This window comes from Acomys russatus, chromosome 19 (assembly GCF_903995435.1).
Source record: "Acomys russatus chromosome 19, mAcoRus1.1, whole genome shotgun sequence".
Lineage (NCBI taxonomy): Eukaryota > Metazoa > Chordata > Mammalia > Rodentia > Muridae > Acomys > Acomys russatus.
The window spans coordinates 58,575,409-58,593,373 of NC_067155.1; the positions used below are offsets into that span (position 1 = coordinate 58,575,409).

The 17,965-nt window shown below is 49.3% G+C and overlaps 1 protein-coding gene across 1 annotated transcript in view; it reads right to left on the minus strand.

The window, feature by feature from the left end:
• Ksr2 (kinase suppressor of ras 2) overlaps positions 1-17,965 on the minus strand; it is a 333,604-nt gene that overhangs the window by 55,137 nt on the left and 260,502 nt on the right. Inside the window, exons 10-14 of the mRNA XM_051161630.1 lie at positions 13,332-13,500; positions 7,305-7,346; positions 6,104-6,176; positions 2,092-2,140; positions 70-437 (exon numbers count right to left, since the gene is read on the minus strand). Of these exons, the coding sequence (XP_051017587.1) occupies positions 70-437; positions 2,092-2,140; positions 6,104-6,176; positions 7,305-7,346; positions 13,332-13,500 (701 nt within the window). The remainder of the gene's footprint in view (positions 1-69; positions 438-2,091; positions 2,141-6,103; positions 6,177-7,304; positions 7,347-13,331; positions 13,501-17,965) is intronic.

Here is a 17,965-nt window from a genome sequence, read left to right on the forward strand (position 1 = left end):
GGAAACCTGAAGGCGCTTTTAACATGAACAAAGCCCCCTGAAGGCCCCAAGGGAGCCTAAGGGACTAACCTGGTGATGATGGCCAGGTGGGGCGGGCTCATGCAGGCTCCCATGAAGAGGACCACGTTCTCGTGTCTCGTCTGCCTGTAGGCCATCACTTCCCGCTTGAAGGCCTTGAGCTGGTCCTCATTGTCCCTCTCGATGTCAATCAACCGGATGGCCACCTCCCCATGCCAGCGCCCGTGGTAAACCTGCCCGAAGCGGCCCTTCCCGATGAGCTCTCCGATTTCCAGCTGCTCAAAGGGGATGTCCCACTCCTGAAGGAAGATGCTAGTCTGGCTGGCCTTGCGTGGGAAGCTCCGTGCTGAGAGGAGGGACAGGTTCATCTCCTCGAACTCGTCCTCAGACTCCTCTGCTTCGTCGTGACCCTCTTCATTCTACGGCCAGAAGGGACAGAGCTCAGAGCTCTGGCCGCCCCAGCTCCGCCCTCCCTAGGGATCTGTTGGGGGGTACCGGGTGTGCTGTGGAAACCGGGGCACACATCCACATGTCCATACGTAGACACAGCTGTGTCCCCAGGTGTCTGAATTACAATGGAGGACATATACAAGAGTCAAGGTGGGCCCCATGGCCTTGTGCTAAGAGAGGAGAGAAGCTAAGGGGACCAATCATTCTAGCTTGGCTGGGCCTTGTAGCTTGCACACTGAAAGTGACATGTCCCAGGACACCTGTTCATGCTGGGCAAACTGGGATGTTGGTCACCGTGGGAGGTCCTCACTCTGGATCACAGCCAAGGGAGGGGACAGTTTAGATTCAGGTTTCTGGATCCCTGCTATCTGGTGTCATTCCTGTCTACCATACTGGTTTTGGCTTGGCTGACAGTATGTGTATGATAGGAACAAAGACAGGCTAAAAGATGGATGGGCTGTGTGCCTCTTCATGTGACATGGCACAACCATCCACATGGGATATCTGTCAGCCTCCTCTAGGGAATTTGGGATTGAGTCGGGGAAATGCAGAGGTCACAGTTCCAAGCTGTGTGTGTCCCAAGAGTGTCCTGATCACCACAGCACACATGTCTCCCAGTGGCTGGGAGACACCACAGCAGGACAGCCATGATGATGTGCTGAACACACAGCGCTAGTGAGCTGGCCTCTGGCCTGTGCAACCTTGGGAAAATTGGCCTTCCTCTCTGAGCTTCCCTTATCTCACCAAAAGGTAGAAGATAAAAATGTCCTCCGGGGGGTGCTATGAAGTTTGAAGAGAGATAATGAGGTCTGAGGTTCCCAGCACCAGCCTGGCTGCCTCCATCAAGCACCCAACTGGGATGCTGGAGTGAAATGCAGATTCTCAGGCCCCACCTGGATCTACTGAGTCAAACCATCTGCAGGTCTGCAGGGAGACCAGCTTTTTAACCACATGACTCCAGGTTGTGATCGATCAAGGGAGAATATGTAGGGGTCAAACCCAGTGGGAAGTGCTAGAGACCCTGGTTAAGATGACCTCAGAAAGTGGCCTCTTCACTGGACACCCAAGTCTATGAGCTGGCTGTCCACGACAGGGAGAGAAATCAAGCCAGGAAACTTCAGCTCCCAAGATCAGTTCTAGGTAACTGGTACAGTCTCAGAAGGGGATTTGGACCTCTCTCCTGGGTCCCTGCTTCTAGCCCTCCTTTCAGCTCGTGGCACACAGTAGGGCCAAGATAGCAGGATGGCCACTCCGCAGGACATTTCTTTACTCCACCAACAGTCTGCACAGATGGAAGTAGGCCCAGAACTTCCTCACTGCACTGCCAAGGCAGCATCCTTGGGGCTCCCACCTGCTCCTGAGGCACATCCCCTTTTTGGTTCTCCCAGCCCTGAGCTAATTTTTTACTTAAAAAAAATGCAAATTCCAGGCCAATTTCCATCCCACTGGCTCTGCCAGGATGCACACAGCCCATTAGGCACAGCGCCTGGAGGGGCTACAACTCCTTAATTGTCCTAGAGTGAGAGCATCCATCACGCAGCCACTGGTACCCCACCTCCCCAACCCCAGCCCTCTGCATCACCAACTTCTAGCAAAAGCCACTTTCCCAACTCCAATTCTCACCTCAGAGGTTGGTTCCACTTCAATTTGAAGTAATGGATTTCCTTCCAAGCTGTAAATAAGAGAGAGAAAAACAAAAACAAAACAAAACATCAGTGACTCTCAGAACCCTGGATTGAGGCGAGCCATGCTCAGGAGTCTAAGACGGTGCGTCGTGGCCACGAAGCCTTCATCTCCCATGTCATCTCAACACTTGGGTCTAAAACAATCCACAGCCAGGTGCACACAGAGCTCACAAGGCCATTATTTTAAAAGAAATCCTCCTGGTTGGCTCGGGGGCTCACTTCTCTTTATAGTTTCAATTTTAACTAGATATAAGACTTAACACACTACCCCACACTGGTGCTGGGCACCAAACTCTGGTCCTCTGCAAGAGCTTGGCTAGTGCTCATGGCTACTGAACCATCACTTCAGCCCCACCCCTCCACTAGGATTTCAATATCAATGCATATTTATCTGCTTGTTTATTTTTAGTTAATTAATTTATCTGTCTAGAATTCTGCACCAAGCATGTCTTTAAAAGGAGGCTCTGGAGTTGGAGACAGCATGGCTCCTGGTACAGAGGGAAGTCTAGTTACTGCTGAAAAACCTAACAGAGGTAGGCGTTAAGGGGGAGCTGAAAGCAACACGGGCCAGCAGCTACCCGGGAACTGAACAAATGGAGTATTGTGAGAATTCCCAGAAGAGAGCTTCGCTGAGCACGTTGTCGTGTTATGATTAAGAGTGGCCTCCTGCTTGGCATGTAGCGCATGCCTGTAATCCCAGCCTTCAGGGAGGCCAGCCTGGTCTACAAAATGAGTCCAGGACAGCCAAGGCTACACAGAGAGACCCTGCCTTGAAAAACAAAAACAAGCAAAGAGGGGCCCCCATAGGTTCATAGAGTAATCACTAAGAACTGGCATGGCACTATTTGAACAGATTAGATGTGGCCTTGTTGGAGGAACTATGTCACTGAGGGTAGGCTCTGAGGTTTTAAAAGTCCATGCCTAGCCCAGTCTCTCTCTCTCTCTCTCTCTCTCTTTCTCTCTCTCTCTCTCTCTCTCTCTCTCTCTCTCTCTCTCTCTCTCTCTCTTCTCTCTCCCTCCCTCCCTCCCTCCCTCCCTCTCCCCTTCACCCCCTTCTCTTTGCCTGTGGATCAGAATGTAGCTCTCAGCTCCCTCTCCAGCCCGCCATGCTTCCTGCCATGATGACAATGGACTAACCCTCTGAAACTGTAAGGAAGCTCCCGATTAAATGCTTTTATAAAGAGTTGTCTCAGTGACGGTATCTCTTCACAGCAATAAAATAGTGACCAAGACAATGGTGCCGGAGTTTAACTTGGCCAATATGGAATCAAGACGTGTGGAAGGAAAACAAGACCTTTCCTGGGTGGGAAGACACAGGTGTGGCTGTCACATGCACAAAGCTCGAAAGCTGAGGTCCTATTCTAAGTACGGGTGCTGGGGAGAAATGTGTCCGTGTGTGAGCAGTGCAAGGAATGAGGGGATGTGTAGTGTGTAGGGTTTGTCTTGAGTTGTGTGGACACACTTAAGGGTATTAGGGGCACACTGTGTGTTGATGGTATAATTGACTGAGTATTAAGAGTGTGGAGGCACCATCAAATGCATAGTTTTGTGATGGGGATGTGGGGTACAGTAAGTTTATGGAGGTGGTTTTTTTTTAATTATCTATTTATTTGTATACAGTGCTCTGCCTGTATGCACACCTGCAGGCCATAAGAGGGTATCAAATCACATTGTGAATGGTTGTGAGCCACCATGTGGTTGCTGGGAATTGAACTCAGGACCTCTGGAAGAGCAGGCAGTGTTCTTAACCACTGAGCCATCTCTCCAGCCCTTATGGAGGTATTTTGAAGAAGCTTTCTACACTTCAGGGTGTGTGTCTATGGAGTGCTGTGGGGACAGAGCAGCTTGGCTTCTGACTGCATACAAAACTCAGAACAGGTAAGACAAGGCCATCTCCAGGAAAACCACGCCCCCTTCATATTTCTCCAGTGGAAGTTTAGCAACCCCACCTACCCACCCTATTGTATGGGGGGTAGGGGGAGGGGCTCAGATCTCAGGAAGCTGATGGTCCTATACACTGAGTCAATCTACCTCTGTGGAAGAACTAAACAGGAGAGGGAGGGCTTTTGCAGGTGACATGCATTGATCAATTATTATGGGCTAGCCTTAGGAGGTGGGATGAAAGTATGTGGGGACACAGGAGTCCCTCTCCTGCCTAACCACCCAAGGGCAGCCCACCCCCTTCTGCTTCAATGTGGGCCTCCAGCTGCCGGGGCTATTCCATGGCTTCCCTCCGCAGCCTTCCTTCCCAGCACTCCTCACACATTCAAGCAGATGGCAGGCAGTTCCCCGCACCACCCCGGCAGCTCTGACTGTCGCTGATAACTCAGAGCTCATCCTGTACAAACTGTGGGGCTGGTTTGTGAGCAGCCGAGAAATGAGCCAGATCTCTGGGTCAGTGAAAATACCCGCTGGCCAGACACTGCTCCTTTGATTTTAGAGACGCACTGTCTGTCGGCTCTTCACAAAGTCCTAATCCAGGTCAAGTGGGATGGCGCCATTAGGGAAGCAAGAATCAAGAGCAAGCAGCCACGGGATGAGAGTTGTGAGCCTCCTCACATCCCAGCATGCTCCAGGCTTTGGGCACAAGCACAAAAGGGAAGAAAGGTGACTTCTCTGGTTGTCTAAGCAACGGGTCATCCTGGGATGCATATACCGAGGCATTCCTGACCACGCTGTCTACAGCAGGGAGATCTGAGTTCCACATCAGTATGTTACTCTGTAGTCATTAAGACACTGCCTAAGAAGAGCCCAGAGTCACATGGGAAAAATCAGCGTCGCTACATTAAAGATAAAACAGGACACTATTTATACAAGTTTATTGTATAATGTTTTTAAAGATGAATGAGATCGTTCTCACTTAATAAAATATCTAAAACTCATGTTATTAAAAATTTCTAATTCACATACTTAAAAAAAAAAAAAAAAAAAACAGGACTGCAAGGATGGCCACTGCCTGTGCCACAAATCACAAGCTTGTGAGTAGGATGAGCGGGCACGTGAGAACATTCTAGCACTGTGGAACACCAAGGGGCAAGTTTCCTTTCCCTTTTCACAGAATATTCCAAATTCTCCCAAATTAGCCTCTTTTCATTTTATACTGGTATAAATAACAGAGGCTAGTGGGCTCTTTCTGCAAGGGGTCAGAGACTCAATATTTTTGGCTTTCTTGAGCCCTGTGCTTTCTTAAGCACCTGTCAACCCTCCTGCTGTACTGAAAAGGCAGCCAGTTGTGACCCTGTAAACACACGAGCATGGCAGTGTTTCAATAAAACTTTACCTACAAAAACAAGTGACAGGTGGGATTTGTCTGACAGGCTGGAGTTTGTTGATCCTGGGTGAAAAGTGTTTATTTTCTTTCTTTCTTTCTTTCTTTCTTTCTTTCTTTCTTTCTTTCTTTCTTTCTTTCTTTCTTTCTTTCTTTCTTATTGTCCTTCCTCGATTTTCTCCACAGGACTAGAGATTAAATCTGGAGCCTTCAATCAAAGTACATCCTTAGCTCTTTTCATATGTTTAGATCTTGAGGTAGGGTCTCACTAAGTTTCCCAAGATAGCTTTAAACTTGCAATTCCTTTGCTTTGACCTCCAAAATATATAGGATGACAGGCAGGTGCCACCAGGCCCAACTTAAGTGACACTTTTTTAAAAGGGAGGTCATGATATCAGCTAGCTATTGCCCAAGACAGTTGTCTGGAATCATGAAGAGGACACTGTGAGGTAATGGTGTGACTTGTAGAACTGCAGATGCCACACAGGGCCAGAGCCACAGAACAAGCTGTCTCAAGGAAGCTAACATGGCCTCTTGTCACTTCTCTCTCAGCTTGGGGTGCCAGGCCCCTTCTATCCACCCCGTTTTTCTGTCCCCGACTTGTACCCTTCAAAAGGCTTGAGAAAAAGTGACAGCAGAGGAACAAGAGGGCTGAAAGTACTAGATCTTGGGGTACACTTACATTGTACTCGAGGTGACGGGATGCAGGATGACTTGGGGCGCCCGGGTGGGCGTCTCTGGTACAGGCACCACATCTGCGAGGCAGAGGTCACATACTTAGAGGTCAAACCTAGAGCCCACAGCCCTCACCCCACCCCTCAAGAGACACAGCAGCCAGCAACCAAACCCTGTGTTACAGGTTTCAACGTCGGCCAGCATTCTTTTCCCCTGCTTCACCTACCTGGGCTTTGTCTACTGTGATGGACCAGCAGCCTAAAGATTCTGCATACCACGCCCTTGCTGCCAAGGAGGCTGGACAGAATACCTAAGCATCCACTGCCCATCCCTGAATCCTTCTCACTCCTCAAGGGGTCAAGGGGACCATTCAGCTCATATCTATCTCCAAATCTAGTCCTTTTGCCTGGCTGAGCCTCTGGGCCTCCACTGTATTGAGTACATTCTTGGCTCTAATGGTGCCCTTGGGCTCTCCCACCCCTAGCTTCTCCCCCTTTCCATGCCCAGATGTTATGGTGGAGTGTGGACACCCCACTCGTCTCAATGCTCATGATCTCTCTCCACCAGCCCCCACATCCCTTGGACCTCTCTCCACCAGCCCCCACATCCCTTGGACCTCTCTCCACCAGCCCCCACATCCCTTGGACCTCTCTCCACTAGCCCCCACATCCCTTGACCTCTCTCCACCAGCCCCCACATCTCTTGGACCTCTCTCCACCAGCCCCCACATCCCTTGGACCTCTCTCCACTAGCCCCCACATCCCTTGACCTCTCTCCACCAGCCCCCACATCCCTTGGACCTCTCTCCACCAGCCCCCACATCCCTTGACCTCTCTTCACCAGCCTCCACATCCCTTGACCTCTCTCCACCAGCCCCCACATCCCTTGGACCTCTCTCCACCAGCCCCCACATCCCTTGGACCTCTCTCCACCAGCCCCCACATCCCTTGGACCTCTCTCCACCAGCCCCACATCCCTTGGACCTCTCTCCACTAGCCCCCACATCCCTTGGACCTCTCTTCACCAGCCCCCACATCCCTTGGACCTCTCTCCACCAGCCCCCACATCCCTTGGACCTCTCTCCACCAGCCCCCACATCCCTTGACCTCTCTTCACCAGCCCCCACATCCCTTGACCTCTCTCCACCAGCCCCACATCCCTTGGACCTCTCCACCAGCCCGCACATCCCTGATCCCCAGGACACTCACCTGGGAAGATGAACTGCTGCTTGAATTTGTAGTAGTGGGAAGCTTGCAAAAGACAGAGAACAGCAGTGTGAGCGCCACTGAATGCTGCCTTGTTGGGTACCAAACCTCATGCCTATCATCACTACACAGCCATTTTCTGACAACCTAAGAGTGTCCATGCTTTGATAGACCCCTGAATTATAAGGGAGTATGATCATATAGGACTATCGACACTCCATAAAGTCAGGCCACACCCTCTCAGAGGCTCACATGCGCATGTGTGTGCGTGAATACACACACACACACACACACACACACACACACATCATGAAGCCATACTCCACAATAATCTTTGCTTTTACAGATCCTTTACATAAATTTTCAGCATCAATCTGTGTACTGAATTTTTTTTCTTTTCCCTGTAATAAAGAGACAATAAATGCTATGACCCTCAACAGCACTAACAGACCCTTATTCAATCTGGAGGCTGGATTTTTTTTTTTTTTTTTCAAGATAGGGTTTCTCTGTGTAACAATCCTGGCTATCCTGGACTCACTTTTGTAGACCAGGCTGGCCTCGAACTCACAGCGATCCACCTGCCTATGCCTCCCAAGTGCTGGGATTAAAGGCATGCGGCACCATGCCTGGCAGCACAGTGAGTCTTAAAGAGACACAAACATGATATATAATTTGTACTCCCCGGAGAACCCAATCCAATCCAATCCAACCCAACATCTTTGGGAAAGGCAGCTTGTCTTCCCCAGTAAAGCGTGCTCAACAGAGAATCTGACTCCAGCTCTGCTTGGCTCCCTAGCAACTCTCTCCAGTTTTGGCTACTTGTTCTGACATCACTTCCTGCTGACCTTCTTGTCCGCTCCTTATTGGATTGAATTTAGCATAATCCAAAATAATCTGCACCATTGAAAATCTTTGATTTAATCCGAGCCATCACAGTCCTTTTGTCATAGCAGGGACAGACTTGGGGATTACAGTGTGAGCATCTTTGTCCCTTCTATTCACTCTTTCAGAGAACAGGACTTGCCCATGTACCATAAACATGGATTAATCTCTATGTTAACAAGAATAACTATACAAAAGATGTTTTCTGTACCTCGCTTGCTGATTCTCTTAACAACTTACTTTACCTCTGATTCATGCACCAAAGACCAAGGTTTCGAATTTGTCACTTGCTCCTTTGGGGAACAGTGCACAAAGTGTGGACAGATCAGACAGTTTATCCCCACCCCCAACAAGCATGGTTGGCAGAGATGAGGTCACATACAAGCTAGGTTTATAGAATCCAATACCAAAAGTGACTCTGGTGCCTTCAGAGATGGGCACTGCTGGCTGTCACTTGACACCCTACTGTGAGAACCCAGGCCTTAGTCTGGAGTCTAGAAGCACTATGTGTTTGCTCTGCATATGTCTGTCTCTTGTAAAATCCAAGCAAACCTTTCCATGTCTCAGTGTACACAGACAAAGTGTGGGCAATATTAGTGCATGAGTAAATTCTGACTAAGGACATCTGGGGCCCTGGTTATTCTTCAACTGCAGATTCAACTGATCCAGGACAGAAAAATTCTTTCACAAACTCCACCTGTACCAATCACATGCACATTTTTTTTTCTTGCTGTGAGTCCTTGAGCAATACACTGGAACTATTTATGTGGCATCTACCCAGCACTTGGTTACCCAGTGCTACCCAGTGATGGTGCTACCCAGAGATGGTTTAGCATGTGGGAGGGTGTATGGAGGCCGCATGTGTGTCATACAAGGACATGAACATCCTTGGACTGTGATGATACTCATGAAGATCCAGGAGCCCTGGATCCGCAGAATGAATGCATTAGCAAGTGATGAAAAATGGACTCTCAGCTCTCTTAACTAGCAACCAAGAATGATTTAGAACCAAGAGACAGCCATATTGCTTCAAGCACTAGACTGTTTGTTGGAGGGGGAGGATACAAATGAACCGCTCCCCTTGAGGCAGGAGTTGACTTACAAGCTCCTTTAGGACAGAGAGTAAATCCCAGTGTCTCGGGTGCCGAGTCCCCACACACGTAGGTGGGAAACATGTGTTGATGACTAACTAAAATTGCCTCTTTTTATCAAAGATTAAAAAGCAGACACTCTTGACTTAGTCCATTTCCTAGTCTGGGATATCCTTGGAATGCCAGTGGGGTTATTTTGACTCTAGAACATAGGTATACAGACTAGGCAATAATTTCTTCCAGGTCACAAAACACAGCTGTCCAAAAGAGAGGCAGCTCACGAATCCAGGAGCGTTGTTGGCTACACAGCCGAATACAAGTCCCCCACACAGCCATCTTGTCAACAAAAGGCTAAAATTACAAAATTGGAAACTATGGCATCTCAGGGGTCCAGCTGACCTCAGCCACCCTCCCACCCCCCAGCTCCAACTGCACTGAGGGACTCTTAGCCTGCAGTAAAGGTGGAATGACGATCAAGCTCTTCCAAGAAGCAGGGGAACCATGTGTTCAAGACCAGCAGCCTCAAGAGCACAGCAAGACCTTGATGTTTGCTCTGAAAAATGCTGCTCATATCCTAATCTTGAAGAACAGTGACAGAATGGCTTCAGCAAAGGGGACTTTGCATATGGGTTTAAATGGGCTCTTGATGAAGGGCTAGCCTGAGCTCGGTGGATGACCTCCATTGTGATTATAAAGGTCATTGTGAGAGGGAGGTCAGAGGTCAAAAAGAATCAATGAAGACAGGTGATGATAGAGGCCCAGGTAGAGTAATGAACAGGTGCAAACATAGGAAGGTGGGCAGCTTTCAGAAGCTGGGGTGGGAGGAAACAAGAAAATGGCCCCAACCCATTGCAAGCATGGTAGCCTGGGCTCACTGAGCCATCAAGTTTTCTCCCCTGTCAAACCTGCTCTGGGCTTCTAACCTGAGAAATAAAAGGTGCCTTTGTGCTGTTCGAGCTGTTCAGTTTGGGATCACTTCTTATAGTGGCACTCGGGCTCTAAAACAGAGCTGTATTGGGTTGCCCGTGGTTCTGCATTTAGTGTCTGGTACACAGTAGATGCTCGATGGGTGCTTGTTAATGAAAGCTATCAATGGATGCCCTCTGACGACCAGGAAGAGAAGTGAGAGTCCTGGGGAGCACACAGGATGCCTGTGGGTGTTTGCTGGAGGAGGGGGTGCCATTTTTTTCTAATGGTGTGGGCACTAGAGGGCAAGGTGGGAAGGAGCAGTTGAGAGGGAAAAAAAGTGGGATGCTAGAGAGTAACCAGGTGGCTTACTAACCCTACACTGTAGAGACCTCTGAAACTGAAAAGGAAATAGAAATCTTGCTGTATCCATCAGAGGTGGCTTCATTTCTTATTTCTCCTTTTTTAAGGTGCCAGAATTTCATATTTCCCGGAGTGGTGTGCATTCATCTAAGAGAATGAGTGTGTGTGCATGTGCAAGTGCATGCATGAGTGAGTGTGTATGTGTGCAAGCTCATTAGTGAATGTATGTGTGTGCATGTGTGCAAGTTCATGAGTATATATATATGTGTGTGTGCATGTGTGTGCATCCATGTAAGTGCATGAGTGTGTGTGTGTGTGTGTGTGTGTGTGTGTGTGTGTGTTGTGTACTAGGATGGTTCCAAAGAAACTGAGATACCTGGGGGCTACATCTGGAACCCCCTTTATGCCATCTGCCATGGGGACACCACGGCCACTCAAAACAAGGCTGGGGTCCCAAACCAGATTTAGCTGTGCCCAGAGCTACTCCCTTCTGACCTATACTGGGTTTGTGCACAGGAAAGGAAGGGCTTAGGTAAGGATGGGAAACAGTGGCCAATGCAATGGGCCAGATGTGGTCACCAGTGTCCAGTCAGCACACATCACACTTTGCTGGCTAACATCTCTTTCTCCTTGTACTCTGAGGTCACCGGGTAAGTCAGATTGACTGTTAACCTCCCGCCCCCTTTCGGACACCCCCTGAGTGCTCTAGATCAACCAATCGTAGCAGCGATACCGTTATATCTGAGCATTAGCTTTCACAGCCGTCAGAGGACTCAACCTCTTACAGTCAGCCATACTCCTAGCTCTGTTCCTCATCTCCAGACTCTCAGGATCAAGAGTGTGAGAGGGAGCCAGATGCTTGCCACTCTGGGAAGGACCTGCCTGCATTTCGGGGGGGGGGGGTCTGTATTTTGTTTTCCATTTCAGCATCACAGCCCATCATTTGTACTCACTCACACTCACTCCCCACTATACACATGACAGAAGTAGGTAAAACGAAAGCCCTCCTGCTCGTCAGGTGTGACGGCGCACACTAATAACCTCAGCACTCCAGAAGCAGAGGCAGGGGGATGGTGAGTTTGACGTAAGTCTGGGACACATACTGAGAGATTTTCTCAAAAAAAAAAAAAAAAAAAAAATCCTGAGTGTTCATGTGCTCTTGGTGTCAAGTGGTGCAGCCGCTCAGCAGGGGTGGGGTGGGGGGGGGAGCCACTCTTGTGCGTTCTTTATGAACTACACATGTAGGCACAGGGATGACACTCAGTCATGCAGTGCTTGGCACACACACACACAGAAGGCCCTAGGTTCTAACCTCAGCACTACAAACGAGAAAGCCGAAACCTCTCTGCTCACTGACGACAGCCAAGAAGTCCTGGCAGATTTTATACTTGCAATGCATAAATAGGTGAAAATTAACTCACAATAAACAAAATGACAGCATGTCAATTATTTTGCAAGTCACTTATTTCTAATTAAAACCCATGATGAATGTCTTGGCACTCTGGGAGATTGCTGCAGAGTACTGAGTCCCCTCAAAGGGTGGCAGAGCATCATTCCAGTGCGTTCAGCCATGCCCTTGACAACAGTCTCAATTCGTCAGTGTTGCAGTAACCAGTGTCCTTACACACAGATCCTGGTGCTCTTGTGTGAGTGTCTGAATAGAGACTCCTACAAGTGGCACTGCTGATCCCATTCTAAATGTCAGATGGCAAACTAGCTTCCTCAGAAGATGACTCCAACAGTATTTGTTTATATGTGCAAGTGCATGCAAGTGCGCATGTGCACATGTATGTAGTAGCCAGGGGCCAGCCTTGGGTGTCAGTCCTCAGGTTCTGTCCACCTTGGGTGTCACTTCACCTAGACCTCAACAATTTGGCTGGACTGGATGCCAGTGACTCTCCATGATCCATCTGTCTCCATGTCCCCAGCTCTGGGAATCCGAACGTGTGTCTCTGTACCAGGCTTTTCTTTTTGTTAAACATTACTAAACTCAGGTCCTCACGCTGGTACTGTGAGGCCTTTCCCTGCTGAGCCACCTCTCCAGCCCTTTCTCGGGCAGCACAGTGATGGAATTGACAGACTCAGGCCTCTTGGGCCCTTTGGGCTTGTTTGGTCCCTGAAGGAGGCAGCGAGTGTCTTAGGTCTGGTCCACTTGAAGGCACAGAAAGATCCTTTCTCCTGTCTAATGACAATGAAGGATGAGAAGTCACAGTGTCTTGCAAGTGGCTTTTCCACCATTCTCCCGAGGGCTGAGATGAGAGACTAGGGTCAGAGGTCACACCCCTGGAGCAGGATAAACAGACATGAATCCTGACTTCAGGATCTCACACATTCCTTTCTGAGCCAGGTCTGTCTGGCACCTGGGTTAGGTCATGAGAAGCCCTAGCATGTGTCCCTGTGATCCTCAGCACAGCACCCTGCCACCAATCTCAACCAAGTTGTCTCACTGGACAACAACTGCCAACTCCACAGCAGACGGATCTGCCTTGTGACTTGGCCAGGTAAAGATATCAGTTCGATGCTAAACAAATGGCGCGTCTCTACGAGCCCCTGTGCCTCAGTTTCTTCATTTGTCAAGTAGAGCTGATGACTCTTACTTTACATTTCCTCTAAAGATGAAATGGGGTGTTATATGACAGCTGCCCCACGTATGGTAAACACACGTCCACACACCTACCTCTCTGACTCTCTCTGAGCATTAACCTGCTGCTTTCAGGCAATGGCTGGCCCCATCCTGCTTGGCTTCCGCAATGACCCAACTCCCTCCCTCCCACCTGTCTAAAAGTACCTGGCAGGTTGAAGTTCTTTTTCTGTCTCGTGCACTGTGGGGAAGGGTGCAGAGGAGAAGGCGGCGTGGCGCTGGGAGGGAGGGGGGGTGCTGGTGAGGAGGGCGTGGAGGACGTCGTTGATGAGGGGTTGCTGCTGGAATCTGGCTGGTAAGGGACAGGGATGTGGTCCTGTGAAAAGAAAAAACAGGGCAGGGGTCAGGGACAAGTGGGGGAGCAGAGACAGCAGACAGGAGGAACTGGGCACGAAGGGTCTGCCAAGCCAGCTCCCTCGGCAATGGCTGCCCCTTCTGCAGCTCTTAGATCCTTCTAGAGTCTAGCTTAGTTCAGTGAGAGAGCCTGTCTGAAAATATAAGATAGGAAGTGACAGAGGAAGACAACTGGTCAACCTGTGGCCTCCACCGGGTATACAGCCTCCAACACACACACACACACACACACACACACACACACACACACACACACACTCACTCACTCACTCACGGAGAGACACCCAAGCCGGTCAGTTTAAAGGGGTTGCACCTGGATGTGGAAGGAAGCTTCCATAGCCATGTTCCTGTTGGTGTGTGAACTCCAGGCAGGAAAGGTCACCACGTAATGAAATCTGCGGAGGTGCCAGCCATGGATTCCGTGCCTCTTTGATCTGGAGGGGCCCCATGCTGAGGTGCCCAGAGAACTGTCCCCACTCTGACACTTCTCCTCCCAAGTGTTTATTAAAGAATCAACAGCCTGACAGCTCCAGAGAGCGTGGGCTTGAGCCTTGAGCATCCTCCCCAGCATGCATCCGGGGACCGCATTGTCTGTCTTGCCCTCAGACCAGCTCCAAAGGAAGGGCCTTGTCAGATGAACTTAAGAAAAGCAAGTTGGTGGGTTGAATGTGCTCTCCCGAGAGACATGTCACCCAGAAGTTTACACTCAAGTCCCAGTTAGAACAAGGGCCATTGTGGATGTAACAAGGACAGCCTTAGGTCCTGATTCTAAGGATGCACGCACAGCCTCATGAGAGCATGAAGCCAAGGACTGCCGAAGCCACTGGAAGCTGCAAGAGGCAGTGGACCTTCCTTCCCAGCCTCTAGAGGGCACCTTTACTAGCAAAATCACTTCAGCAATGCTGAGCAATAGTAGAGAGATGTACCACAATTTGTGGAATTATCGCCCGGTGAGGGACATCTAAGTTGCTTCCTGGCTGGGGTTATTTTGTGTGTATGAAGATAAAGCCACTGTAAATATTTATAAAGAGGTGTGTGTGTGTGTGTGTGTGTGTGTGTGTGTGTGTGTGTGTGTGTGTGTGTGAGAGAGAACCTAGGTAGTTCTCTGGAAGGGCTGCACTGTTGTACATCTGCATTCCACAGTGAGCAGTGTTCTTCATCTCCTAGCCAGCGCTTGGTGTGCCATGATTTCTTATTCTCTCAGGCACGTGGTTATGGTGCATCAAGTTGGTTCAATAGTCAGCCATAGTGGGCATCCCCTCCTGGGTTTATTTGCCTTCTAGAATTTCCTTTTTGGTTTTAATTACCATGGCTGTTTATTCAGTGTTCAGATTGAGTAGAATTTATTCTGTTTTCAGTTTATTTATTTATTTTTTTTCTTTTCAAAAAAGCATTTTAAAAAATCTTGTAGCTGCTTGGCCTTTTCATGTTGTCTTTAGAACAACAGTGTCTAGGGCTAGAGAGATGGATCAGTGGTAAAGTGTGCATACGGCTCTTCTGGAGAATACAAGTTTAGTTCCCAGCACCCACATTATAGCTCCAGCTCCAGGGAATCCAACGCCCTCTTCTGGCCTCCTCAAGCACCTGCACTTATATACACATAACCCACCTCCACACAATTAAAACAACAGATCTTTAAAACAAAGCCCTGGTGTCACGGGGGTCAGGGAGCCCGCCTGAGTTGAGGCCATCTCTCAGGTCTACATTCAGAGAGCCCAGCTCCTCAAGGGTAGATCTGGTGTTGCCTTCCTGCCTCTTGGCCAGCCTTACAGCAACTCACTGATGAGCTGGCTAGGTAGAGTTCTGTTCCTTACAACTGCAACAAGCCAGCATGCTGGATCTTCCAAGACCCTGACCACATCAGGAAGAGCCACGGCCTCTGCTGCCACTAAGGATGGCTTGTTCTGATGTCCTGATGTAGGGGACAAGGGCTTTAGACTTGTCCCCAAAGGAAGTGGTAGATATTACTGATAGCCCTTGTCTCACTTCTCTCCTTATCCTGTCTTTCTCCACCTCTCCCACCCCTCACTATCTTTTCTATTCCTTCTATTGCTTTCCATCACTTCCTCTTCTGTCTTCACCTGTTCTTTCTCATCATTTATTCCTTTCTCAGTCCCACTTTCTTTCATCTTCTCTTCTTCGTCCTCCTCTACCTTTCCCTTCTCCTTCCCTCTATCCTCCTCCTCTCTGTTTCTCCTCCCCTTCCTCCATCCCTGAGCACCTACTGTTGGACTAAATCCTTTACATGTACTACACACCCACCACTCCCCACCATTCCAACAATGCCGCTTAGCACCTTGCCCATTGTACAGAGGGGAAAACTAAGGCAAACAGACTTTGAACTGGCCTGCTCACAGCACCACAGCAAGTTAAGGAGCTGTGTGCTTCAAACCCAGGCTTTTTCACTCCAAAATCCACCTTCTGCTGACCTGCCAGGTGAGGAAGCAGGGCTTCTGTGCACCGGGATGGATGGGGCCAGACAGGAGGCCAGACAAAAATGGGAGCAGGAACTCCTTAGAGCAAATCGGCTGTGGAATCTGTTCAGTAGCCACATCACGGCTGACAATAAGAATCCACGTGAAGCCAGTGAGACAGGAACAAGGCAAAAAATAAATAAATAAATAAATAAATAAAATAAAATAAAAAATAGCCCACCCCGATGGGAGAGCTTGTCCACCCTTCCTGAGTGTCCCTGCTGGCAGACAAGCAGAGCAATGTCACTGTGGCTCACCCGTCTGACCCCTGGTTTTGTACCATCTGACATCAAGAGGCTCCAGTGCTGGTAAAGCCAGACGGAAAGGTCTCGAGAGTGGCTTTGAGCTCCTGGCCCCTGGCGATGTCACAGAGAAAAGATGGGTTCTAAGATATGCACAGTCACATCCAGAGGAACACATCAGCTGAGGCCTTCAGCTGTCTTGGCAAGGGGGGAGGTGCCCCTTTCCTTTGTTTTTTTCCTTCCTTCCTTCCTTCCTTTCTTCCTTCCTTCCTTTCTTCCTTCCTTCTCTCTTTCCTTTCTTCCCTCCCTCCCTCCCTTGTCTCTACAGATGGAAGCCAGAGACTTGCACACACTGGCCAAATGCTCCTCCACCGACACCAGCCTTGGCACTTCCAGAAACAACCAAAGTAAAGGGACCCCAGCTTGACATTGTGCTTGAAGCCCCGTGATCAGAGGAAACACTTGTTGCAATTTCCCCGAACATCTACTATGCACCGGAAAGCACACAACACATTTTCAACGGCTGTTTATTTAATGCCGTCTCCAGGGACAGTTCTCCCGGCGTTATTGGGCCCCTGTAAGCATTGCAAAGCAGGGGCCCCCAAGCCTCTTCTCAATGACAGCTGGAGTCTACCTTGCTTAACCTCAAACCCTACAACATATGGTTGCCTCCTTAGTAAAGAACTGTGGAAATGACACTGCCAAAGTCCCATGAGCCACCCTTAAGAGCACAGGTACTGTGAGGCAGCCATATTGGGAGGAAGCCTCAGGAATCAGGCAGTTGTTCTGGCTGACCTCTCTGCCAGGCATAGACTTTGGCTCCTCCCAGTGCAGGCACCAGACATGGGAGTGAAGAAGCCCATAAAATGGTGAAACAGTTGATGGTAAATATTTTGGGTTTTCAGCCACATAGGCCTTCCTGTGACTCATCAACCTTGCTATATTACCACAGTGTAAAAGTAGCAAGGGATACTGTGGGTGTGGCTTGAGTCACACAAAAGCAGGCAACGGGCTGAACTTGGCCTGGTTCTAGGTGTCACTACCCACCAGTTACCAGGGTCTTCCCAATAGAGTCTCTGGGTCTCCCAGGGCAAAGGCAAAATCACTTTCTCCTCTGGTTCTATAGCCCTTAGCAGAGAACTGGTTATTATAGACTTCCGATCTGGGGTCCATTTGTTGTGTAGCAGTAGACAGGCAGAATGTGGCCGTTTTAAATAGAGGAAAACTTCATCCCCGGGATATTAAGTCACTTGCCTACAGTTTCACAGCCAACTAGGCCAGCTGCCAGTTTGCCCTGACCCAGAACACAGACTCTTTCAAACACTGGGTTGATGTGACAAGGAGCCAGTATGTGACTGCTCCAAAAACTAGCAATAAAAACAACAGCTGATAGCTGGGGTGGGGGGGGGGAGGGACAGGGTGGGGAGCAGAAGCAGTAGGGTATTGGAGGAGAACATGGGAAACCAGAGACAGAGGGTGGGACCAAATGACATGCAGCCTTCAGGCCTACTCTAAACAATGTGACTTGAGCTGTGATGGCACACACCTTCAACACTTGACTCAAAAGGCTGAGGCAGAAGGATCTCAAGTTCATGACCAGCCTGAGCTATACAATATCAACCTGTCTTAAAGACAAACAAACAAAAACACCCAAACATTTGAACCAAGGGGATGACTCAGTGGTCAATGGTGCTTGCTGTACAAACGAGAG